General features: G+C 45.4%; 1 protein-coding gene across 8 annotated transcripts in view; it reads left to right on the forward strand.

The window, feature by feature from the left end:
• The window catches only part of nvl (nuclear VCP like), a 67,044-nt gene that overhangs the window by 21,466 nt on the left and 18,340 nt on the right, over window positions 1-27,238 (forward strand). For all 8 annotated transcript variants that reach the window (XM_075482382.1, XM_075482389.1, XM_075482404.1 and 5 more), the window contains 7 exons: window positions 17,836-17,902; window positions 18,544-18,741; window positions 20,436-20,541; window positions 21,566-21,642; window positions 21,791-21,925; window positions 22,280-22,381; window positions 24,021-24,138. In XM_075482382.1, coding sequence (XP_075338497.1) covers window positions 17,836-17,902; window positions 18,544-18,741; window positions 20,436-20,541; window positions 21,566-21,642; window positions 21,791-21,925; window positions 22,280-22,381; window positions 24,021-24,138 — 803 coding nt within the window. The remainder of the gene's footprint in view (window positions 1-17,835; window positions 17,903-18,543; window positions 18,742-20,435; window positions 20,542-21,565; window positions 21,643-21,790; window positions 21,926-22,279; window positions 22,382-24,020; window positions 24,139-27,238) is intronic.

Consider the following 27,238-nt stretch of genomic DNA (forward strand, 5'->3'; position numbering starts at 1 on the left):
CATTGATGCTAACACTCCAGGATGCAGAGATGTTGTCATTGATGCTAACACTCCAGGATGCAGGAGATGTTGTCATTGATGCTAATACTCCAGGATGCAGCAGATGTTGTCATTGATGCTAACACTCCAGGATGCAGGAGATGTTGTCATTGATGCTAATACTCCAGGATGCAGCAGATGTTGTCATTGATGCTAATACTCCAGGATGCAGCAGATGTTGTCATTGATGCTAATACTCCAGGATGCAGGAGATGTTGTCATTGATGCTAATACTCCAGGATGCAGCAGATGTTGTCATTGATGCTAACACTCCAGGATGCAGCAGATGTTGTCATTGATGCTAACACTCCAGGATGCAGGAGATGTTGTCATTGATGCTAATACTCCAGGATGCAGCAGATGTTGTCATTGATGCTAACACTCCAGGATGCAGCAGATGTTGTCATTGATGCTAACACTCCAGGATGCAGGATCAGATGCTGTTCATTGATGCTAACACTCCAGGATGCAGGAGATGTTGTCATTGATGCTAACACTCCAGGATGCAGCAGATGTTGTCATTGATGCTAATACTCCAGGATGCAGGAGATGTTGTCATTGATGCTAACACTCCAGGATGCAGGAGATGTTGTCATTGATGCTAACACTCCAGGATGCAGCAGATGTTGTCATTGATGCTAAAACTCCAGGATGCAGCAGATGTTGTCATTGATGCTAACACTCCAGGATGCAGGAGATGTTGTCATTGATGCTAACACTCCAGGATGCAGGAGATGTTGTCATTGATGCTAACACTCCAGGATGCAGCAGATGTTGTCATTGATGCTAACACTCCAGGATGCAGGAGATGTTGTCATTGATGCTAACACTCCAGGATGCAGGAGATGTTGTCATTGATGCTAACACTCCAGGATGCAGGAGATGTTGTCATTGATGCTAACACTCCAGGATGCAGCAGATGTTGTCATTGATGCTAACACTCCAGGATGCAGGAGATGTTGTCATTGATGCTAACACTCCAGGATGCAGGAGATGTTGTCATTGATGCTAACACTCCAGGATGCAGCAGATGTTGTCATTGATGCTAACACTCCAGGATGCAGAGATGTTGTCATTGATGCTAACACTCCAGGATGCAGGAGATGTTGTCATTGATGCTAACACTCCAGGATGCAGCAGATGTTGTCATTGATGCTAACACTCCAGGATGCAGCAGATGTTGTCATTGATGCTAACACTCCAGGATGCAGGAGATGTTGTCATTGATGCTAACACTCCAGGATGCAGCAGATGTTGTCATTGATGCTAACACTCCAGGATGCAGCAGATGTTGTCATTGATGCTAATACTCCAGGATGCAGCAGATGTTGTCATTGATGCTAATACTCCAGGATGCAGCAGATGTTGTCATTGATGCTAATACTCCAGGATGCAGCAGATGTTGTCATTGATGCTAACACTCCAGGATGCAGCAGATGTTGTCATTGATGCTAACACTCCAGGATGCAGGAGATGTTGTCATTGATGCTAACACTCCAGGATGCAGCAGATGTTGTCATTGATGCTAACACTCCAGGATGCAGCAGATGTTGTCATTGATGCTAACACTCCAGGATGCAGGAGATGTTGTCATTGATGCTAACACTCCAGGATGCAGCAGATGTTGTCATTGATGCTAACACTCCAGGATGCAGCAGATGTTGTCATTGATGCTAACACTCCAGGATGCAGCAGATGTTGTCATTGATGCTAACACTCCAGGATGCAGGAGATGTTGTCATTGATGCTAACACTCCAGGATGCAGCAGATGTTGTCATTGATGCTAACACTCCAGGATGCAGCAGATGTTGTCATTGATGCTAACACTCCAGGATGCAGCAGATGTTGTCATTGATGCTAATACTCCAGGATGCAGCAGATGTTGTCATTGATGCTAACACTCCAGGATGCAGGAGATGTTGTCATTGATGCTAACACTCCAGGATGCAGCAGATGTTGTCATTGATGCTAACACTCCAGGATGCAGCAGATGTTGTCATTGATGCTAACACTCCAGGATGCAGGAGATGTTGTCATTGATGCTAATACTCCAGGATGCAGCAGATGTTGTCATTGATGCTAACACTCCAGGATGCAGGAGATGTTGTCATTGATGCTAACACTCCAGGATGCAGCAGATGTTGTCATTGATGCTAACACTCCAGGATGCAGGAGATGTTGTCATTGATGCTAATACTCCAGGATGCAGCAGATGTTGTCATTGATGCTAACACTCCAGGATGCAGCAGATGTTGTCATTGATGCTAACACTCCAGGATGCAGCAGATGTTGTCATTGATGCTAACACTCCAGGATGCAGAGATGTTGTCATTGATGCTAATACTCCAGGATGCAGCAGATGTTGTCATTGATGCTAACACTCCAGGATGCAGCAGATGTTGTCATTGATGCTAACACTCCAGGATGCAGCAGATGTTGTCATTGATGCTAACACTCCAGGATGCAGGAGATGTTGTCATTGATGCTAATACTCCAGGATGCAGCAGATGTTGTCATTGATGCTAACACTCCAGGATGCAGGAGATGTTGTCATTGATGCTAACACTCCAGGATGCAGGAGATGTTGTCATTGATGCTAACACTCCAGGATGCAGCAGATGTTGTCATTGATGCTAATACTCCAGGATGCAGGAGATGTTGTCATTGATGCTAATACTCCAGGATGCAGGAGATGTTGTCATTGATGCTAACACTCCAGGATGCAGGAGATGTTGTCATTGATGCTAACACTCCAGGATGCAGCAGATGTTGTCATTGATGCTAACACTCCAGGATGCAGCAGATGTTGTCATTGATGCTAACACTCCAGGATGCAGGAGATGTTGTCATTGATGCTAACACTCCAGGATGCAGCAGATGTTGTCATTGATGCTAACACTCCAGGATGCAGCAGATGTTGTCATTGATGCTAACACTCCAGGATGCAGCAGATGTTGTCATTGATGCTAATACTCCAGGATGCAGCAGATGTTGTCATTGATGCTAACACTCCAGGATGCAGAGATGTTGTCATTGATGCTAACACTCCAGGATGCAGGAGATGTTGTCATTGATGCTAATACTCCAGGATGCAGCAGATGTTGTCATTGATGCTAACACTCCAGGATGCAGGAGATGTTGTCATTGATGCTAATACTCCAGGATTAGCAGATGTTGTCATTGATGCTAATACTCCAGGATGCAGCAGATGTTGTCATTGATGCTAATACTCCAGGATGCAGGAGATGTTGTCATTGATGCTAATACTCCAGGATGCAGCAGATGTTGTCATTGATGCTAACACTCCAGGATGCAGCAGATGTTGTCATTGATGCTAACACTCCAGGATGCAGGAGATGTTGTCATTGATGCTAATACTCCAGGATGCAGCAGATGTTGTCATTGATGCTAACACTCCAGGATGCAGCAGATGTTGTCATTGATGCTAACACTCCAGGATGCAGCAGATGTTGTCATTGATGCTAACACTCCAGGATGCAGGAGATGTGGTCATTGATGCTAACACTCCAGGATGCAGCAGATGTTGTCATTGATGCTAATACTCCAGGATGCAGGAGATGTTGTCATTGATGCTAACACTCCAGGATGCAGCAGATGTTGTCATTGATGCTAACACTCCAGGATGCAGGAGATGTTGTCATTGATGCTAATACTCCAGGATGCAGCAGATGTTGTCATTGATGCTAACACTCCAGGATGCAGCAGATGTTGTCATTGATGCTAACACTCCAGGATGCAGGAGATGTGGTCATTGATGCTAATACTCCAGGATGCAGCAGATGTTGTCATTGATGCTAACACTCCAGGATGCAGGAGATGTTGTCATTGATGCTAACACTCCAGGATGCAGCAGATGTTGTCATTGATGCTAACACTCCAGGATGCAGCAGATGTTGTCATTGATGCTAATACTCCAGGATGCAGGAGATGTTGTCATTGATGCTAACACTCCAGGATGCAGCAGATGTTGTCATTGATGCTAACACTCCAGGATGCAGGAGATGTTGTCATTGATGCTAATACTCCAGGATGCAGCAGATGTTGTCATTGATGCTAACACTCCAGGATGCAGCAGATGTTGTCATTGATGCTAACACTCCAGGATGCAGGAGATGTGGTCATTGATGCTAACACTCCAGGATGCAGGAGATGTGGTCATTGATGCTAACACTCCAGGATGCAGCAGATGTTGTCATTGATGCTAATACTCCAGGATGCAGGAGATGTTGTCATTGATGCTAACACTCCAGGATGCAGAGATGTTGTCATTGATGCTAACACTCCAGGATGCAGGAGATGTTGTCATTGATGCTAATACTCCAGGATGCAGCAGATGTTGTCATTGATGCTAACACTCCAGGATGCAGGAGATGTTGTCATTGATGCTAATACTCCAGGATTTAGCAGATGTTGTCATTGATGCTAATACTCCAGGATGCAGCAGATGTTGTCATTGATGCTAATACTCCAGGATGCAGGAGATGTTGTCATTGATGCTAATACTCCAGGATGCAGGAGATGTTGTCATTGATGCTAACACTCCAGGATGCAGGAGATGTTGTCATTGATGCTAACACTCCAGGATGCAGCAGATGTTGTCATTGATGCTAACACTCCAGGATGCAGGAGATGTTGTCATTGATGCTAACACTCCAGGATGCAGGAGATGTTGTCATTGATGCTAACACTCCAGGATGCAGGAGATGTTGTCATTGATGCTAACACTCCAGGATGCAGGAGATGTTGTCATTGATGCTAACACTCCAGGATGCAGGAGATGTTGTCATTGATGCTAACACTCCAGGATGCAGCAGATGTTGTCATTGATGCTAATACTCCAGGATGCAGCAGATGTTGTCATTGATGCTAATACTCCAGGATGCAGCAGATGTTGTCATTGATGCTAACACTCCAGGATGCAGCAGATGTTGTCATTGATGCTAATACTCCAGGATGCAGCAGATGTTGTCATTGATGCTAACACTCCAGGATGCAGCAGATGTTGTCATTGATGCTAACACTCCAGGATGCAGGAGATGTTGTCATTGATGCTAACACTCCAGGATGCAGCAGATGTTGTCATTGATGCTAACACTCCAGGATGCAGCAGATGTTGTCATTGATGCTAACACTCCAGGATGCAGGAGATGTTGTCATTGATGCTAACACTCCAGGATGCAGCAGATGTTGTCATTGATGCTAACACTCCAGGATGCAGCAGATGTTGTCATTGATGCTAACACTCCAGGATGCAGCAGATGTTGTCATTGATGCTAACACTCCAGGATGCAGGAGATGTTGTCATTGATGCTAACACTCCAGGATGCAGCAGATGTTGTCATTGATGCTAACACTCCAGGATGCAGCAGATGTTGTCATTGATGCTAACACTCCAGGATGCAGCAGATGTTGTCATTGATGCTAATACTCCAGGATGCAGCAGATGTTGTCATTGATGCTAACACTCCAGGATGCAGGAGATGTTGTCATTGATGCTAACACTCCAGGATGCAGGAGATGTTGTCATTGATGCTAACACTCCAGGATGCAGCAGATGTTGTCATTGATGCTAACACTCCAGGATGCAGGAGATGTTGTCATTGATGCTAATACTCCAGGATGCAGCAGATGTTGTCATTGATGCTAATACTCCAGGATGCAGCAGATGTTGTCATTGATGCTAATACTCCAGGATGCAGCAGATGTTGTCATTGATGCTAACACTCCAGGATGCAGCAGATGTTGTCATTGATGCTAACACTCCAGGATCCAGGAGATGTTGTCATTGATGCTAATACTCCAGGATGCAGCAGATGTTGTCATTGATGCTAACACTCCAGGATGCAGCAGATGTTGTCATTGATGCTAACACTCCAGGATGCAGCAGATGTTGTCATTGATGCTAACACTCCAGGATGCAGCAGATGTTGTCATTGATGCTAACACTCCAGGATGCAGGAGATGTTGTCATTGATGCTAACACTCCAGGATGCAGCAGATGTTGTCATTGATGCTAACACTCCAGGATGCAGCAGATGTTGTCATTGATGCTAACACTCCAGGATGCAGCAGATGTTGTCATTGATGCTAATACTCCAGGATGCAGCAGATGTTGTCATTGATGCTAACACTCCAGGATGCAGGAGATGTTGTCATTGATGCTAACACTCCAGGATGCAGGAGATGTTGTCATTGATGCTAATACTCCAGGATGCAGCAGATGTTGTCATTGATGCTAACACTCCAGGATGCAGGAGATGTTGTCATTGATGCTAATACTCCAGGATTTAGCAGATGTTGTCATTGATGCTAACACTCCAGGATGCAGCAGATGTTGTCATTGATGCTAATACTCCAGGATGCAGGAGATGTTGTCATTGATGCTAACACTCCAGGATGCAGCAGATGTTGTCATTGATGCTAACACTCCAGGATGCAGGAGATGTTGTCATTGATGCTAATACTCCAGGATGCAGCAGATGTTGTCATTGATGCTAACACTCCAGGATGCAGCAGATGTTGTCATTGATGCTAATACTCCAGGATGCAGCAGATGTTGTCATTGATGCTAACACTCCAGGATGCAGGAGATGTTGTCATTGATGCTAACACTCCAGGATGCAGGAGATGTTGTCATTGATGCTAATACTCCAGGATGCAGCAGATGTTGTCATTGATGCTAACACTCCAGGATGCAGGAGATGTTGTCATTGATGCTAATACTCCAGGATTTAGCAGATGTTGTCATTGATGCTAACACTCCAGGATGCAGCAGATGTTGTCATTGATGCTAATACTCCAGGATGCAGGAGATGTTGTCATTGATGCTAACACTCCAGGATGCAGCAGATGTTGTCATTGATGCTAATACTCCAGGATGCAGGAGATGTTGTCATTGATGCTAACACTCCAGGATGCAGCAGATGTTGTCATTGATGCTAACACTCCAGGATGCAGCAGATGTTGTCATTGATGCTAATACTCCAGGATGCAGCAGATGTTGTCATTGATGCTAATACTCCAGGATGCAGCAGATGTTGTCATTGATGCTAACACTCCAGGATGCAGGAGATGTTGTCATTGATGCTAATACTCCAGGATTTAGCAGATGTTGTCATTGATGCTAATACTCCAGGATGCAGCAGATGTTGTCATTGATGCTAATACTCCAGGATGCAGGAGATGTTGTCATTGATGCTAATACTCCAGGATGCAGCAGATGTTGTCATTGATGCTAACACTCCAGGATGCAGCAGATGTGGTCATTGATGCTAATGCTCCAGGATGCAGCAGATGTTGTCATTGATGCTAACACTCCAGGATGCAGGAGATGTGGTCATTGATGCTAACACTCCAGGATGCAGCAGATGTTGTCATTGATGCTAATACTCCAGGATGCAGGAGATGTTGTCATTGATGCTAACACTCCAGGATGCAGGAGATGTTGTCATTGATGCTAACACTCCAGGATGCAGCAGATGTTGTCATTGATGCTAATACTCCAGGATGCAGGAGATGTTGTCATTGATGCTAATACTCCAGGATGCAGGAGATGTTGTCATTGATGCTAACACTCCAGGATGCAGGAGATGTTGTCATTGATGCTAACACTCCAGGATGCAGCAGATGTTGTCATTGATGCTAACACTCCAGGATGCAGCAGATGTTGTCATTGATGCTAACACTCCAGGATGCAGCAGATGTTGTCATTGATGCTAACACTCCAGGATGCAGCAGATGTTGTCATTGATGCTAACACTCCAGGATGCAGCAGATGTTGTCATTGATGCTAACACTCCAGGATGCAGGAGATGTTGTCATTGATGCTAACACTCCAGGATGCAGCAGATGTTGTCATTGATGCTAACACTCCAGGATGCAGCAGATGTTGTCATTGATGCTAACACTCCAGGATGCAGGAGATGTTGTCATTGATGCTAACACTCCAGGATGCAGCAGATGTTGTCATTGATGCTAACACTCCAGGATGCAGCAGATGTTGTCATTGATGCTAACACTCCAGGATGCAGCAGATGTTGTCATTGATGCTAATACTCCAGGATGCAGCAGATGTTGTCATTGATGCTAACACTCCAGGATGCAGGAGATGTTGTCATTGATGCTAACACTCCAGGATGCAGGAGATGTTGTCATTGATGCTAATACTCCAGGATGCAGCAGATGTTGTCATTGATGCTAACACTCCAGGATGCAGGAGATGTTGTCATTGATGCTAATACTCCAGGATTTAGCAGATGTTGTCATTGATGCTAATACTCCAGGATGCAGCAGATGTTGTCATTGATGCTAATACTCCAGGATGCAGGAGATGTTGTCATTGATGCTAATACTCCAGGATGCAGCAGATGTTGTCATTGATGCTAACACTCCAGGATGCAGCAGATGTTGTCATTGATGCTAACACTCCAGGATGCAGGAGATGTTGTCATTGATGCTAATACTCCAGGATGCAGCAGATGTTGTCATTGATGCTAACACTCCAGGATGCAGCAGATGTTGTCATTGATGCTAATACTCCAGGATGCAGGAGATGTTGTCATTGATGCTAACACTCCAGGATGCAGCAGATGTTGTCATTGATGCTAATACTCCAGGATGCAGGAGATGTTGTCATTGATGCTAATACTCCAGGATGCAGCAGATGTTGTCATTGATGCTAACACTCCAGGATGCAGGAGATGTTGTCATTGATGCTAACACTCCAGGATGCAGCAGATGTTGTCATTGATGCTAACACTCCAGGATGCAGCAGATGTTGTCATTGATGCTAACACTCCAGGATGCAGCAGATGTTGTCATTGATGCTAATACTCCAGGATGCAGCAGATGTTGTCATTGATGCTAACACTCCAGGATGCAGGAGATGTTGTCATTGATGCTAACACTCCAGGATGCAGGAGATGTTGTCATTGATGCTAATACTCCAGGATGCAGCAGATGTTGTCATTGATGCTAACACTCCAGGATGCAGGAGATGTTGTCATTGATGCTAATACTCCAGGATTTAGCAGATGTTGTCATTGATGCTAATACTCCAGGATGCAGCAGATGTTGTCATTGATGCTAATACTCCAGGATGCAGGAGATGTTGTCATTGATGCTAATACTCCAGGATGCAGCAGATGTTGTCATTGATGCTAACACTCCAGGATGCAGCAGATGTTGTCATTGATGCTAACACTCCAGGATGCAGGAGATGTGGTCATTGATGCTAATACTCCAGGATGCAGCAGATGTTGTCATTGATGCTAACACTCCAGGATGCAGGAGATGTGGTCATTGATGCTAACACTCCAGGATGCAGCAGATGTTGTCATTGATGCTAATACTCCAGGATGCAGGAGATGTTGTCATTGATGCTAATACTCCAGGATGCAGGAGATGTTGTCATTGATGCTAACACTCCAGGATGCAGGAGATGTTGTCATTGATGCTAACACTCCAGGATGCAGGAGATGTTGTCATTGATGCTAACACTCCAGGATGCAGCAGATGTTGTCATTGATGCTAACACTCCAGGATGCAGCAGATGTTGTCATTGATGCTAATACTCCAGGATGCAGCAGATGTTGTCATTGATGCTAATACTCCAGGATGCAGCAGATGTTGTCATTGATGCTAATACTCCAGGATGCAGCAGATGTTGTCATTGATGCTAATACTCCAGGATGCAGCAGATGTTGTCATTGATGCTAACACTCCAGGATGCAGCAGATGTTGTCATTGATGCTAACACTCCAGGATGCAGGAGATGTTGTCATTGATGCTAACACTCCAGGATGCAGCAGATGTTGTCATTGATGCTAACACTCCAGGATGCAGCAGATGTTGTCATTGATGCTAATACTCCAGGATGCAGGAGATGTTGTCATTGATGCTAACACTCCAGGATGCAGCAGATGTTGTCATTGATGCTAACACTCCAGGATGCAGCAGATGTTGTCATTGATGCTAATACTCCAGGATGCAGCAGATGTTGTCATTGATGCTAATACTCCAGGATGCAGCAGATGTTGTCATTGATGCTAACACTCCAGGATGCAGGAGATGTTGTCATTGATGCTAATACTCCAGGATTTAGCAGATGTTGTCATTGATGCTAATACTCCAGGATGCAGCAGATGTTGTCATTGATGCTAATACTCCAGGATGCAGGAGATGTTGTCATTGATGCTAATACTCCAGGATGCAGCAGATGTTGTCATTGATGCTAACACTCCAGGATGCAGCAGATGTTGTCATTGATGCTAACACTCCAGGATGCAGCAGATGTTGTCATTGATGCTAACACTCCAGGATGCAGGAGATGTTGTCATTGATGCTAATACTCCAGGATGCAGCAGATGTTGTCATTGATGCTAACACTCCAGGATGCAGCAGATGTTGTCATTGATGCTAACACTCCAGGATGCAGCAGATGTTGTCATTGATGCTAATACTCAAGGATGCAGGAGATGTTGTCATTGATGCTAACACTCCAGGATGCAGCAGATGTTGTCATTGATGCTAATACTCCAGGATGCAGGAGATGTTGTCATTGATGCTAATACTCCAGGATGCAGCAGATGTTGTCATTGATGCTAATACTCCAGGATGCAGGAGATGTTGTCATTGATGCTAACACTCCAGGATGCAGCAGATGTTGTCATTGATGCTAATACTCCAGGATGCAGGAGATGTTGTCATTGATGCTAATACTCCAGGATGCAGCAGATGTTGTCATTGATGCTAACACTCCAGGATGCAGGAGATGTTGTCATTGATGCTAACACTCCAGGATGCAGCAGATGTTGTCATTGATGCTAACACTCCAGGATGCAGCAGATGTTGTCATTGATGCTAACACTCCAGGATGCAGCAGATGTTGTCATTGATGCTAATACTCCAGGATGCAGCAGATGTTGTCATTGATGCTAACACTCCAGGATGCAGGAGATGTTGTCATTGATGCTAACACTCCAGGATGCAGGAGATGTTGTCATTGATGCTAATACTCCAGGATGCAGCAGATGTTGTCATTGATGCTAACACTCCAGGATGCAGGAGATGTTGTCATTGATGCTAATACTCCAGGATTTAGCAGATGTTGTCATTGATGCTAATACTCCAGGATGCAGCAGATGTTGTCATTGATGCTAATACTCCAGGATGCAGGAGATGTTGTCATTGATGCTAATACTCCAGGATGCAGCAGATGTTGTCATTGATGCTAACACTCCAGGATGCAGCAGATGTTGTCATTGATGCTAACACTCCAGGATGCAGGAGATGTTGTCATTGATGCTAATACTCCAGGATGCAGCAGATGTTGTCATTGATGCTAACACTCCAGGATGCAGCAGATGTTGTCATTGATGCTAACACTCCAGGATGCAGGAGATGTGGTCATTGATGCTAATACTCCAGGATGCAGCAGATGTTGTCATTGATGCTAACACTCCAGGATGCAGGAGATGTGGTCATTGATGCTAACACTCCAGGATGCAGCAGATGTTGTCATTGATGCTAATACTCCAGGATGCAGGAGATGTTGTCATTGATGCTAACACTCCAGGATGCAGGAGATGTTGTCATTGATGCTAACACTCCAGGATGCAGGAGATGTTGTCATTGATGCTAACACTCCAGGATGCAGCAGATGTTGTCATTGATGCTAACACTCCAGGATGCAGCAGATGTTGTCATTGATGCTAATACTCCAGGATGCAGCAGATGTTGTCATTGATGCTAATACTCCAGGATGCAGCAGATGTTGTCATTGATGCTAATACTCCAGGATGCAGCAGATGTTGTCATTGATGCTAATACTCCAGGATGCAGCAGATGTTGTCATTGATGCTAACACTCCAGGATGCAGCAGATGTTGTCATTGATGCTAACACTCCAGGATGCAGCAGATGTTGTCATTGATGCTAACACTCCAGGATGCAGGAGATGTTGTCATTGATGCTAACACTCCAGGATGCAGCAGATGTTGTCATTGATGCTAACACTCCAGGATGCAGCAGATGTTGTCATTGATGCTAATACTCCAGGATGCAGGAGATGTTGTCATTGATGCTAACACTCCAGGATGCAGCAGATGTTGTCATTGATGCTAACACTCCAGGATGCAGCAGATGTTGTCATTGATGCTAATACTCCAGGATGCAGCAGATGTTGTCATTGATGCTAATACTCCAGGATGCAGCAGATGTTGTCATTGATGCTAACACTCCAGGATGCAGGAGATGTTGTCATTGATGCTAATACTCCAGGATTTAGCAGATGTTGTCATTGATGCTAATACTCCAGGATGCAGCAGATGTTGTCATTGATGCTAATACTCCAGGATGCAGGAGATGTTGTCATTGATGCTAATACTCCAGGATGCAGCAGATGTTGTCATTGATGCTAACACTCCAGGATGCAGCAGATGTGGTCATTGATGCTAATACTCCAGGATGCAGCAGATGTTGTCATTGATGCTAACACTCCAGGATGCAGGAGATGTGGTCATTGATGCTAACACTCCAGGATGCAGCAGATGTTGTCATTGATGCTAATACTCCAGGATGCAGGAGATGTTGTCATTGATGCTAACACTCCAGGATGCAGCAGATGTTGTCATTGATGCTAATACTCCAGGATGCAGGAGATGTTGTCATTGATGCTAATACTCCAGGATGCAGGAGATGTTGTCATTGATGCTAACACTCCAGGATGCAGGAGATGTTGTCATTGATGCTAACACTCCAGGATGCAGCAGATGTTGTCATTGATGCTAACACTCCAGGATGCAGCAGATGTTGTCATTGATGCTAACACTCCAGGATGCAGCAGATGTTGTCATTGATGCTAACACTCCAGGATGCAGCAGATGTTGTCATTGATGCTAACACTCCAGGATGCAGCAGATGTTGTCATTGATGCTAACACTCCAGGATGCAGCAGATGTTGTCATTGATGCTAATACTCCAGGATGCAGCAGATGTTGTCATTGATGCTAACACTCCAGGATGCAGCAGATGTTGTCATTGATGCTAACACTCCAGGATGCAGCAGATGTTGTCATTGATGCTAACACTCCAGGATGCAGGAGATGTTGTCATTGATGCTAACACTCCAGGATGCAGCAGATGTTGTCATTGATGCTAACACTCCAGGATGCAGCAGATGTTGTCATTGATGCTAACACTCCAGGATGCAGCAGATGTTGTCATTGATGCTAATACTCCAGGATGCAGCAGATGTTGTCATTGATGCTAACACTCCAGGATGCAGGAGATGTTGTCATTGATGCTAACACTCCAGGATGCAGGAGATGTTGTCATTGATGCTAATACTCCAGGATGCAGCAGATGTTGTCATTGATGCTAACACTCCAGGATGCAGGAGATGTTGTCATTGATGCTAATACTCCAGGATTTAGCAGATGTTGTCATTGATGCTAATACTCCAGGATGCAGCAGATGTTGTCATTGATGCTAATACTCCAGGATGCAGGAGATGTTGTCATTGATGCTAATACTCCAGGATGCAGCAGATGTTGTCATTGATGCTAACACTCCAGGATGCAGCAGATGTTGTCATTGATGCTAACACTCCAGGATGCAGGAGATGTTGTCATTGATGCTAATACTCCAGGATGCAGCAGATGTTGTCATTGATGCTAACACTCCAGGATGCAGCAGATGTTGTCATTGATGCTAATACTCCAGGATGCAGGAGATGTTGTCATTGATGCTAACACTCCAGGATGCAGCAGATGTTGTCATTGATGCTAATACTCCAGGATGCAGGAGATGTTGTCATTGATGCTAATACTCCAGGATGCAGCAGATGTTGTCATTGATGCTAACACTCCAGGATGCAGGAGATGTTGTCATTGATGCTAACACTCCAGGATGCAGCAGATGTTGTCATTGATGCTAACACTCCAGGATGCAGCAGATGTTGTCATTGATGCTAACACTCCAGGATGCAGCAGATGTTGTCATTGATGCTAATACTCCAGGATGCAGCAGATGTTGTCATTGATGCTAACACTCCAGGATGCAGGAGATGTTGTCATTGATGCTAACACTCCAGGATGCAGGAGATGTTGTCATTGATGCTAATACTCCAGGATGCAGCAGATGTTGTCATTGATGCTAACACTCCAGGATGCAGGAGATGTTGTCATTGATGCTAATACTCCAGGATTTAGCAGATGTTGTCATTGATGCTAATACTCCAGGATGCAGCAGATGTTGTCATTGATGCTAATACTCCAGGATGCAGGAGATGTTGTCATTGATGCTAATACTCCAGGATGCAGCAGATGTTGTCATTGATGCTAACACTCCAGGATGCAGCAGATGTTGTCATTGATGCTAACACTCCAGGATGCAGGAGATGTTGTCATTGATGCTAATACTCCAGGATGCAGCAGATGTTGTCATTGATGCTAACACTCCAGGATGCAGCAGATGTTGTCATTGATGCTAACACTCCAGGATGCAGGAGATGTGGTCATTGATGCTAATACTCCAGGATGCAGCAGATGTTGTCATTGATGCTAACACTCCAGGATGCAGGAGATGTGGTCATTGATGCTAACACTCCAGGATGCAGCAGATGTTGTCATTGATGCTAATACTCCAGGATGCAGGAGATGTTGTCATTGATGCTAATACTCCAGGATGCAGGAGATGTTGTCATTGATGCTAACACTCCAGGATGCAGGAGATGTTGTCATTGATGCTAACACTCCAGGATGCAGGAGATGTTGTCATTGATGCTAACACTCCAGGATGCAGCAGATGTTGTCATTGATGCTAACACTCCAGGATGCAGCAGATGTTGTCATTGATGCTAATACTCCAGGATGCAGCAGATGTTGTCATTGATGCTAATACTCCAGGATGCAGCAGATGTTGTCATTGATGCTAATACTCCAGGATGCAGCAGATGTTGTCATTGATGCTAATACTCCAGGATGCAGCAGATGTTGTCATTGATGCTAACACTCCAGGATGCAGCAGATGTTGTCATTGATGCTAACACTCCAGGATGCAGCAGATGTTGTCATTGATGCTAACACTCCAGGATGCAGGAGATGTTGTCATTGATGCTAACACTCCAGGATGCAGCAGATGTTGTCATTGATGCTAACACTCCAGGATGCAGCAGATGTTGTCATTGATGCTAATACTCCAGGATGCAGGAGATGTTGTCATTGATGCTAACACTCCAGGATGCAGCAGATGTTGTCATTGATGCTAACACTCCAGGATGCAGCAGATGTTGTCATTGATGCTAATACTCCAGGATGCAGCAGATGTTGTCATTGATGCTAATACTCCAGGATGCAGCAGATGTTGTCATTGATGCTAACACTCCAGGATGCAGGAGATGTTGTCATTGATGCTAATACTCCAGGATTTAGCAGATGTTGTCATTGATGCTAATACTCCAGGATGCAGCAGATGTTGTCATTGATGCTAATACTCCAGGATGCAGGAGATGTTGTCATTGATGCTAATACTCCAGGATGCAGCAGATGTTGTCATTGATGCTAACACTCCAGGATGCAGCAGATGTTGTCATTGATGCTAACACTCCAGGATGCAGCAGATGTTGTCATTGATGCTAACACTCCAGGATGCAGGAGATGTTGTCATTGATGCTAATACTCCAGGATGCAGCAGATGTTGTCATTGATGCTAACACTCCAGGATGCAGCAGATGTTGTCATTGATGCTAACACTCCAGGATGCAGCAGATGTTGTCATTGATGCTAATACTCAAGGATGCAGGAGATGTTGTCATTGATGCTAACACTCCAGGATGCAGCAGATGTTGTCATTGATGCTAATACTCCAGGATGCAGGAGATGTTGTCATTGATGCTAATACTCCAGGATGCAGCAGATGTTGTCATTGATGCTAACACTCCAGAGGTCCGTTTCACGAAGCAGGTTTAGTGAAAACTCTGAGTTGGTTAACCCTGAAATGAAGGAAACTCTGAGTTTTCCGTTTCACAAAGGGAGGTAACTCAACCTCTCGGTCAGTTACCGTAGTAACAGACTCTCTGAACCTAACCTGGTCGGGACCAGGTTTTATTCAAGAAACCTGGAGTTTCTTTCTGTCTCCGCCCTCTTTCAGCCACACACGCCATTTGAGATCCTCATTCATTCAGTCAGCAGAGCGAGTTCTTCTACTTCTAGAAGTCCATTAGGCACAGTAGGAGATGACTTTTTTCACCAACATGTCCTTTTGACAACGTTCCCGTGGATGAAGGTGCAGCGTTATTGCGCAGAGAAATAAATATTCGTCGGAGATGGTTATCAGACCGCGCATAGATTTTTGCATTTACAGACAATTATCTTTTTGAGCGGCACCATCAGAATGTGTTGGGACAAAAGAAAAAAAAGACATAAAAGACAAATAAATATTTGTATGAATAGGCTTAAAAAAGACATATATAGGCCTATTGTATTTTATAAAGGCACTCGTGTCTTGGGGGTGGATTCCCTCAGCCACTGCCTTCCATTAGAGGTGGCGGTGCTGGGCACCACCCGTTTTACGGGCATCTGCCTTCTTTCTGTTGGCTCAGTAGAAGTCTGTGTTAGTTTAAATAGGCTTAATTATTTAACAGAACATGATATAGATGATGACTCTAAATTGTCCTTAGTGTGTAGAGTGAGTGTGAGTGTGTGTGGTCGTTTGTCTCATTTGTCTCTATGTGGCCCTGTGATGGACTGGCGGCCTGTCCAGGGTGTACCCCGCCTCTTGCCCATTGACCGCTGGGATAGGCTCCAGCCCCCCCGCGACCCGACTGACGGATTCAGCGGTGTATAGATAATGGATGGATGGATGGTATAGATGAGAAGACATAGTTTATGTGTGTGAGAACAGCATTATGTTGGGAATAAAATAACTGCACAGTCAAATAGCCACTTAATATTTATTTTACAGTGTAAAACATGATCAAAATGAGGTACCTCCATGCCGAGGTCTCACCTGTTTGAACAATGTTTTTATATTTCATCTTAAACTGCTGCCAAGAGCGCTTCTCCCCTGCGAGATTGCACCTAAATGAAATAAATGAATGGGCTACCATTCAAGCAGTTTCCCTGTAATATTATTGGGATTGCAAAGGACTACATTTAAACTTACACTTTTGCAGCTGCAGCGGTGTTGCACTTCTTTCTAAAAATGTATTGAAACTCGCCGTATGAGCGCATTAAGATGTCCAATTCCAGGTTGGTGAAAAACGTAGCCCCGCCTCAGATGCCAAGGTGACTCGTCGAATCGGGGCTCCATTGATGCTGGCTTTTTAAAGTTGTGGTGCACGTGCTAAACTCAAGGTGAACTTACTCAGAGTTGATTAACCTCCCTCAAATCAGCGTTTGTGGAACCGAAAACTCAGGGTTTTCTTTCTCAGAGTAGATCAACTCAGAGGTCAGGAATAGACTCAGAGTTGGTTGAACCTGCTTTGTGAAACGGACCCCAGGATGCAGCAGATGTTGTCATTGATGCTAACACTCCAGGATGGACAGTGCAGGAGCCAGGATATAATAAGTGCACTGTAAAAAATGCAGTGGTACACAACATGGAGGAGGTTAATGACTGTTCTTGTCTTGGTGTCTGCACACAGGCAGAACAAAGGGAGAGAGCAACTATGGAACAGATGTGGTTAAGTTCCAAAACATCTGTTCTGTTGGGAATGTGTGAAGAGATGCACTTCATAACATGTCAGACTAATTCCATTTGAACCTGTGTTTGCAGTGATGGCAGCAGCTCAGAAGAGTCCTCTGAAGAGTTGGGCAGCAGAGACCCCAATCAGGACAATACTGTAAGAAGGCTGGCTGTGACACCGGCGTGCACACTTGCTGTGTGAATGAGTGCATGACAGAAGTGATGATGTAAATGTTTAATCTGTGGTGGATAGCAGATGATAGGTGCTGAGCCAGAATGTTCCCTGCAGTCTCCTCTTTTGCCTCTGTGTGCTACAGCAACAAAACTTTGTTTTTAAAATGTTTTGAACACCTTTTTTTGATCCTTCACATATACACAGATGAACTGTTTTAGCAGGTGGATCAAAAAGATTTTTGGAATGCTTCAGAGGCTTGTTCTTCTTTCCAGGGTTGCAACGCTGGGGCGCCAGCCAGACTTCTACATGTAGAAGTAAATTGTAGAAGAAAAACTTTGAAATATCCCAAAAAAAAGTCAATTGAACTGGTTTGTACATGTAGACACCCTGACAATTTAATAGTAATGAGCTGTAACCAACTCCGGCTTCCTCCCACTATCCAAAAACATGCCTGTCAGGTTAACTGGTGTCCTGAGGAGTGAGTGTGAGTGTGTTTGTCTGCTTTGTCTCTGTGTGGCCCTGTGATGGATAGAAGATGGATGGATGGATGGATGGATGGATGGATGGATGGATGGATGGATGGAGATGTAACCACTCTTGTTGTTTCTCTTCCCTATCCACAGCCCAACAGCTCTCTTTTGTCTCTGTACCGGAAGGGCAGCCCTGCTCCCAGCAGCCATGCCAGCAAAGCCACCCCCCCTCCAAATGCAGGGACGCTGGTGTCCCCCGGAGGCTGGTTCATTGATAAAGGCAGAGGCCCTACGCAGAGCAGCGTCCTCATCGACCTGTGTGAAGAGGACTCGGCTAACACAGCGACAAATGTACGTAACCATAGCTGTAAACATCCTGACATGGTCACACTGCAGCAGAGTAAGGGGGGTATATCAGCAGGCTTTGATCAGCCACACGGGCACACCCCGCCTGATGCTGATGCTGCGGCAGCGTCCCTGCTGCTGTCAGAACAGCTCTGACCTGTTGACATGACAACATGGATCTCAGAGGCTGTTTCTAGCCTGTGACATCAGCAGAAGGTTTTGGCCCTAACCCTAACCCCAGCTCTGGTGCATGCTGTCTGTAGTGTGGCCTGGGTATCTGAGCAGGGAGTCAGTCACTTGGCCTGTTGGTCATCATGTGTGAGCCCCCCCCCCCCCCCCCAGTAGTTTGGGTGTTGTTCAGCTGTAGGAAGTGTGCCTCTGCTTCTGCTGGAACTGTATGTGTCCAACGCGTTACTACTGTCTCCAGGTTAGGTGTTGTGCTGCAGACATTTTGCTTTGATTTTCAGATATTTTGGATGTTTTTCCATCTTCCTTGGTTTTCCACTGTAGTCAGCACCGCATAAGAATCAAGAATCTTTATTGTCACTATGCAGGCATAATGAAATTTAGTGCAGCAGCTCTTGGCTTTGGATACACAAAAAAAATATAAAAAGATATCTAAATAATATACAAGAGAATAAAAATAGTAAAAGTTAAAGTAAAAAGTTACAGTGCAATCCGGTTATTGTATGACTGTATTGTACCTATTGCAGCATAAGTAAGTCAAATAAGTCAAATAAAAGTGCAGTGCGAGTCTCTGTCTGAGCCTGTTGTCATGATACAGATATTAGTAGTCAGGTGCTCGTGGTACCAAAGTGGCAAGTTGATGCTGATGTGTTTGAAGAGGCCGCAGTTACTGTAGTCCTGTGTGCGTGTGTATATGTATGTAATGACATATTTCCATTTAGTCGATGATCAGACATTTTTACTCTGAGGAGCTCATAAGTTGTGAGCAACATTACAGCCTCAGTCAGAAACCTGGGCTCACACATGAAGCACTGAGTCAGCAGAGTGGGAACAGTACGGAGCTTTGTGGGGCAGGCATTAGTTAAGAAGGAATCAGCTGCCTGCAGCACTAGTTAAGAAGGAATCAGCTGCCTGCAGCACTAGTTAAGAAGGAATCAGCTGCCTGCAGCATTGGTTAATAAGGAATGTACTAAATGGTTTATGGAGAGCACGGGTGTGACAATAAAACTCAGTAATCCTTCACTATTTGAAGGATCGTGAATCTTACTCGCAGAAATGACACGTGTGTGCAGTTCATTGTCAGATACTGATGCAGAAAGCAGTTAACTTAAATCAACATGTAATAACATGCATTCATATTATGCTATTTTAACTTTATTACTGATTAACCTTTTCACTATATCAACAATTTATAGATTTATTTAAGCTGTGTGCAGCTGGACCATATTTTTTCACTTAGATTTCTGTTCCACTCACTTTTTCAAGGGCACTTTTGGAGTGTTTATTACCAGAGCCTGTTAAGAAATACAGTAAATATGGATGAAATCTGAGAGAATTTATGCTGATGTCGATATACTTTAGTGTCATTGGGAGTTGTGTTAGAATGTCGTGATGCAGCATGCAAACAGGACCCAAGATCTGATCCATCAGAAGCTTTTAGTTTATTTGCCGTGTCTGCAGCCGTATATTTTGGCTCAGCTTATGTACCATTTGCATTGTGTTTTTGTTTCAAGCAAACAGATGTGTCCATGCTGGAGCCTGACAAGTGTCGCAAAAAGCAAAGAAAAAGGACCCAGAGCTCCGCTGAAGCTGCTGAGTCGCACCCACCGAACAAGAGAGGTACTGTTGCTGTTCCTGTGTGGCCGGAGCATGAAAGAGTTGATGTGCCACCCAGACCCTCTGTGGGTCCCTACTTTACAATGAAACACCACCCAGCCCCTCTGTGGGTCCCTACTTTACAATGAAACACCACCCAGCCCCTCTGTGGGTCCCTACTTTACAATGAAACACCACCCAGACCCTCTGTGGGTCCCTACTTTACAATGAAACACCACCCAGCCCCTCTGTGGGTCCCTACTTTACAATGAAACACCACCCAGCCCCTCTGTGGGTCCCTACTTTACAATGAAACACCACCCAGCCCCTCTGTGGGTCCCTACTTTACAATGAAACACCACCCAGCCCCTCTGTGGGTGTCTACTTTACAATGAAACACCACCCAGCCCCTCTGTGGGTGTCTACTTTACAATGAAACACCACCCAGCCCCTCTGTGGGTGTCTACTTTACAATGAAACACCACCCAGCCCCTCTGTGGGTCCCTACTTTACAATGAAACACCACCCAGCCCCTCTGTGGGTCCCTACTTTACAATGAAACACCACCCAGCCCCTCTGTGGGTGTCTACTTTACAATGAAACACCACCCAGCCCCTCTGTGGGTGTCTACTTTACAATGAAACACCACCCAGCCCCTCTGTGGGTGTCTACTTTACAATGAAACACCACCCAGCCCCTCTGTGGGTGTCTACTTTACAATGAAACACCACCCAGCCCCTCTGTGGGTCCCTACTTTACAATGAAACACCACCCAGCCCCTCTGTGGGTCCCTACTTTACAATGAAACACCACCCAGCCCCTCTGTGGGTCCCTACTTTACAATGAAACACCACCCAGCCCCTCTGTGGGTCCCTACTTTACAATGAAACACCACGCAGCACTATACATAATGATATGCATTCATTGTCTTTTTCTGATTGAAGTTTGTCCTTTTCTTTATATTGTGTATTATGTAAAGAACAGACAGCTGTGATAAGTTAGCAGCCTTTTCTGCTGCCTATCAATAAAAGTCTTTGTGATGTTGCAGTGAAACCAAAGTCCCCAGAGCTGCAGTACCCCACTGTGAAGTTTGAAGACGTGGGAGGTAATGAGGAGATGCTAACGGTGAGTGCCTGGAACTTGTTGCTCTGTCTGAATTCCTTCATGTCACGTCCCCTCAGTCACCAGAGGAGGAACCTTTCATCATAAAGGCTTTCATTCAGTATGGGATGGGTTTTTGCCATCTGTCTTCATATATTTCACCCATCTGCAGGAGGTGTGTAAGCTGTTGATCCATATGCGTCACCCTGAGGTGTACCAGCAGTTGGGGGTGGTTCCCCCCAGGGGCTTTCTCCTCCATGGGCCACCTGGCTGTGGAAAGACCCTGCTGGCCCAAGCTGTGGCAGGGGTGAGACCAGCACAACTTGTATTTAGCAATAACTGAGCTGAGCTTGATCTTTGGTATTCCATAAATCTGTTTAGCTGACAATGGTTTTATTCCGTAGTTGGAAGTGTTGTGAGGTATCTGTACTGTTTTGGTATTTAGTAACTACACAGTTTGGATTATTGCAGATTAAAGTTAAGAAAAAGCTAGATACGCTGCACCATAACTGATGATAAACCTTTGGCGTCCTATTTTGGTTCTTGAAGTTGATGAGAAACACGGGTTAGGGTTGTTGAAGCAGTTTTGAAACCTTTTCAAATAGGTCTGTGTCCCTCTGTAAGAGTTGTGTTGTTATCAGGATGTGGTTGTGTGTTTCAGGAGCTGCAGCTGCCCATGTTGAAGGTGTCTGCCCCCGAGCTGGTGTCTGGAGTGTCAGGAGAGTCCGAGCAGAAGCTCAGGGAGCTGTTTGACCTGGCTGTGGTCAGTACTTCTTCTCTTTTCTTATATCCTTGGGACTTCCATGGCAGCTGGAATGATAGTAGGATGCGGGGTAGAGGAGGGCTCCACCTAACTATTATGGACCTCATTTGTGGAACAGCCTGCCAGAGAACCTCAGGGCTGCAGAGAATGTTGATGTTTTTAAAAAGAGGCTCAAGACCTACCTTTTTAGTTTAGCTTCCAGCTGAATTTTATTTTATTTCATTTATTTATTAATTTTTATATATATATATATATATATATATATTATTTTTTTTACATTTTTTTTTGTTTGTTTGTTTTGTTTTAGTTTACTTTTATCTATTCATCCATTATTTAAAATATCTATCTATTTAGTTATTTATTATTATTATTATCATTGATTTTTATTTATTTATTTATTTTTAATTATTTTATTATATACTTATTATACACTTATTTATCCAGTGTTTTTCCTCATGGGGATCTTCCACACCGGGGACTATGCCCACTCGGTCTGTGGGGTCATTACTGTGGGGATCGCCCTGGTTCGGGGTGGCTGGGGGATCCTGCACTGCAGCCCTGGCTGGGGTGTGGATGCCAGCCTGCCCTGATCTGGGCGGTTCCCCGTGGTGGCGGCCTCTGTGGTCATTGGTGGGCTGGCTCCCGGTGTGGACAGATCCCCAAGATACCGTTTCCTCACTTCAGCGTCAAGCCAGATTTTAATGTTGATTTTAATGTTAATTGTTGTTGATATTGATGTTGCTCATGTTGGGGGTGGTGGGGGGGTAGTATGTGTGGTTGTCGTTTGATGTTGTGTGTGAGTTTATGCATGAATTGATTTGATTATTGATTTTATTATGTAAAGCACTTTGTGCTGCTTTTTTAGTATGAAAGGTGCTATATAAATAAAGTTTGATTTGATTTGAGCATAACTTGAACGACATCAGAACTGAGCTGTTTCCATCTGCCTTGATGTGCATCAACCGTTTTTCAGAAATGTCAGTTTTTATGTGAGATTATTATTTTTTGGTCTTTTCATCAATCTTTTGTGATGCCTGATTTCACAATGTCCATCCAAAACCATGATGGAGACCTGGCATGCACACCTCTGTCAAACATTTGGTTGCAGTGGGGGGGGGGGGGGGGGGGTGTGCTACAGTGAAAGATTAGATTTCTAGCTTTAACAACACTGACAGTAATCATAAGAATAGTGAGAGCTAAAGTAACAACCGTAGTCTACACCACTTTCATTTTGTGTACAGATTGTGTTGGGATGGATAAGACCAACAGGTAGTTCAGTGTGTACAGTCGGTCAGAACATCAGCTGTCAGTTCTGAGCAGCAGCTTATGTTATATATACATCTGTGTAACATCTGTTTAAAACAGGTGAGTTTAAAACAAAGCAGCTTTTGCTTTTCTCCGATTTTGGGGCAGTTTGAGGTGTTTTCCTGTCGTTTGGAGGCTTCAGAGAGTTATGCAGACACATTCTCCTACTTTCTAATGATGCCTGTGGAGTGAAAACTGTGGGCACGGCAGCAGGTTCTAGAAACCAATAATGGTTCAGGAGAAGCTGTATGAGAGCTTCCACAGGACACTGATGTTCCTGTGGCACAGCTGGGCCAGTACAACTGATATGACGTGTTTTTTCTTTTACCTGCAGAGCTCTACTCCGTGTATCTTGTTCATCGATGAGATAGATGCCATCACCCCAAAAAGAGAGGTGGCTTCCAAAGACATGGAGAGGAGGATTGTAGCCCAGCTGTTAACCTGCATGGATGGTAAGTGTCTCCACACTGAACGAGCCTGTGATGTACACACACTTCTGACTCATTCACAAAGTTCAGAGCTATCACAGTTTTCATTTAGGAATCCATGCTGAACGAGTGCTGCCTTTACGAACCCGCTCAGTCTGCGGGGCTTCTCTTCATGACTCAGAGTAGCAGGTGTGTGCTGATGGTCCTAACATTATGCTGACTGCTTAACCATACAAGTGTAACACCACATCTCCCATTACAAAAAAGCTTTCCCACATGGGTTAAGGGCCCATCATAGTTGCTGCGATGGCTCGCGTGAGCAGTGTTGATGATGTCACGGTTTCGTGCCGGCCATTTATAGTGGCGCGAGTCGATGTGCCAGTAGTTGCAATCTTCTCCGTCACAGAGGTGTCGCTGCTACGTGAAGGTTACCGCTAACTACTCTACAACGAGGAAAGTGGAGAAGAAAACGATGCCCCTGTAGCGCTGCCATCAATGATGCTGCTGCAGTATCTGGAAGATGGTAACCCTAACCCTAACCCTAACCCCTGCAGCACTGCCATCAATGATGCTGCTGCAGTATCTGGAAGATGGTAACCCTAACCCTAACCCCTGCAGCACTGTCATCAATGATGCTGCTGCAGTATCTGGAAGATGGTAACCCTAACCCTAACCCCTGCAGCACTGCCATCAATGATGCTGCTGCAGTATCTGGAAGATGGTAACCCTAACCCTAACCCTAACCCCTGCAGCACTGCCATCAATGATGCTGCTGCAGTATCTGGAAGATGGTAACCCTAACCCCTGCAGCACTGTCATCAATGATGCTGCTGCAGTATCTGGAAGATGGTAACCCTAACCCTAACCCTAACCCCTGCAGCACTGCCATCAATGATGCTGCTGCAGTATCTGGAAGATGGTAACCCTAACCCTAACCCTAACCCCTGCAGCACTGCCATCAATGATGCTGCTGCAGTATCTGGAAGATGGTAACCCTAACCCCTGCAGCACTGCCATCAAGCTGCAGTATCTGGAAGATGGTAACCCTAACCCTAACCCCTGCAGCACTGTCATCCATGATGCCTGCTGCAGTGTCTGGAAGATGTTAACCCTAACCCTAACCCCTGCAGCACTGCCAGCAATGATGCTGCTGCAGTATCTGGAAGATGGTAACCCTAACCCTAACCCCTGCAGCACTGCCATCAATGATGCTGCTGCAGTATCTGGAAGATGGTAACCCTAACCCCTGCAGCACTGTCATCCATGATGCCTGTTGCAGTGTCTGGAAGATGGTAACCCTAACCCTAACCCTAACCCCTGCAGCACTGCCATCAATGATGCTGCTGCAGTATCTGGAAGATGGTAACCCTAACCCTAACCCCTGCAGCACTGCCATCAATGATGCTGCTGCAGTATCTGGAAGATGGTAACCCTAACCCTAACCCCGCAGCACTGTCATCCATGATGCCTGCTGCAGTGTCTGGAAGATGTTAACCCTAACCCTAACTCCTGCAGCACTGTCATCAATGATGCTGCTGCAGTATCTGGAAGATGGTAACCCTAACCCTAACCCTAACCCCTGCAGCACTGTCATCAATGATGCTGCTGCAGTATCTGGAAGATGGTAACCCTAACCCTAACCCTAACCCCTGCAGCACTGCCATCAATGATGCTGCTGCAGTATCTGGAAGATGGTAACCCTAACCCTAACCCCTGCAGCACTGCCATCAATGATGCTGCTGCAGTATCTGGAAGATGGTAACCCTAACCCCTGCAGCACTGTCATCCATGATGCCTGCTGCAGTGTCTGGAAGATGTTAACCCTAACCCTAACCCTAACCCCTGCAGCACTGCCATCAATGATGCTGCTGCAGTATCTGGAAGATGGTAACCCTAACCCTAACCCCTGCAGCACTGTCATCAATGATGCTGCTGCAGTATCTGGAAGATGGTAACCCTAACCCTAACCCCTGCAGCACTGCCATCAATGATGCTGCTGCAGTATCTGGAAGATGGTAACCCTAACCCTAACCCCTGCAGCACTGTCATCCATGATGCCTGCTGCAGTGTCTGGAAGATGTTAACCCTAACCCTAACCCCTGCAGCACTGTCATCAATGATGCTGCTGCAGTATCTGGAAGATGGTAACCCTAACCCTAACCCTAACCCCTGCAGCACTGCCATCAATGATGCTGCTGCAGTATCTGGAAGATGGTAACCCTAACCCTAACCCTAACCCCTGCAGCACTGCCATCAATGATGCTGCTGCAGTATCTGGAAGATGGTAACCCTAACCCTAACCCCTGCAGCACTGCCATCAATGATGCTGCTGCAGTATCTGGAAGATGGTAACCCTAACCCCTGCAGCACTGTCATCCATGATGCCTGCTGCAGTGTCTGGAAGATGTTAACCCTAACCCTAACCCTAACCCCTGCAGCACTGCCATCAATGATGCTGCTGCAGTATCTGGAAGATGGTAACCCTAACCCTAACCCCTGCAGCACTGCCATCAATGATGCTGCTGCAGTATCTGGAAGATGGTAACCCTAACCCCTGCAGCACTGTCATCCATGATGCCTGCTGCAGTGTCTGGAAGATGTTAACCCTAACCCTAACCCTAACCCCTGCAGCACTGCCATCAATGATGCTGCTGCAGTGTCTGGAAGATGTTAACCCTAACCCCTGCAGCACTGTCATCAATGATGCTGCTGCAGTATCTGGAAGATGGTAACCCTAACCCTAACCCTAACCCCTGCAGCACTGCCATCAATGATGCTTCTGCAGTATCTGGAAGATGGTAACCCTAACCCTAACCCCTGCAGCACTGCCATCAATGATGCTGCTGCAGTATCTGGAAGATGGTAACCCTAACCCTAACCCCTGCAGCACTGTCATCCATGATGCCTGCTGCAGTGTCTGGAAGATGCTAACCCTAACCCTAACCCCTGCAGCACTGTCATCAATGATGCTGCTGCAGTATCTGGAAGATGGTAACCCTAACCCTAACCCCTGCAGCACTGCCATCAATGATGCTGCTGCAGTATCTGGAAGATGGTAACCCTAACCCCTGCAGCACTGTCATCCATGATGCCTGCTGCAGTGTCTGGAAGATGTTAACCCTAA

This window comes from Odontesthes bonariensis, chromosome 2 (assembly GCF_027942865.1).
Source record: "Odontesthes bonariensis isolate fOdoBon6 chromosome 2, fOdoBon6.hap1, whole genome shotgun sequence".
Taxonomy (NCBI): Eukaryota; Metazoa; Chordata; class Actinopteri; order Atheriniformes; family Atherinopsidae; genus Odontesthes; species Odontesthes bonariensis.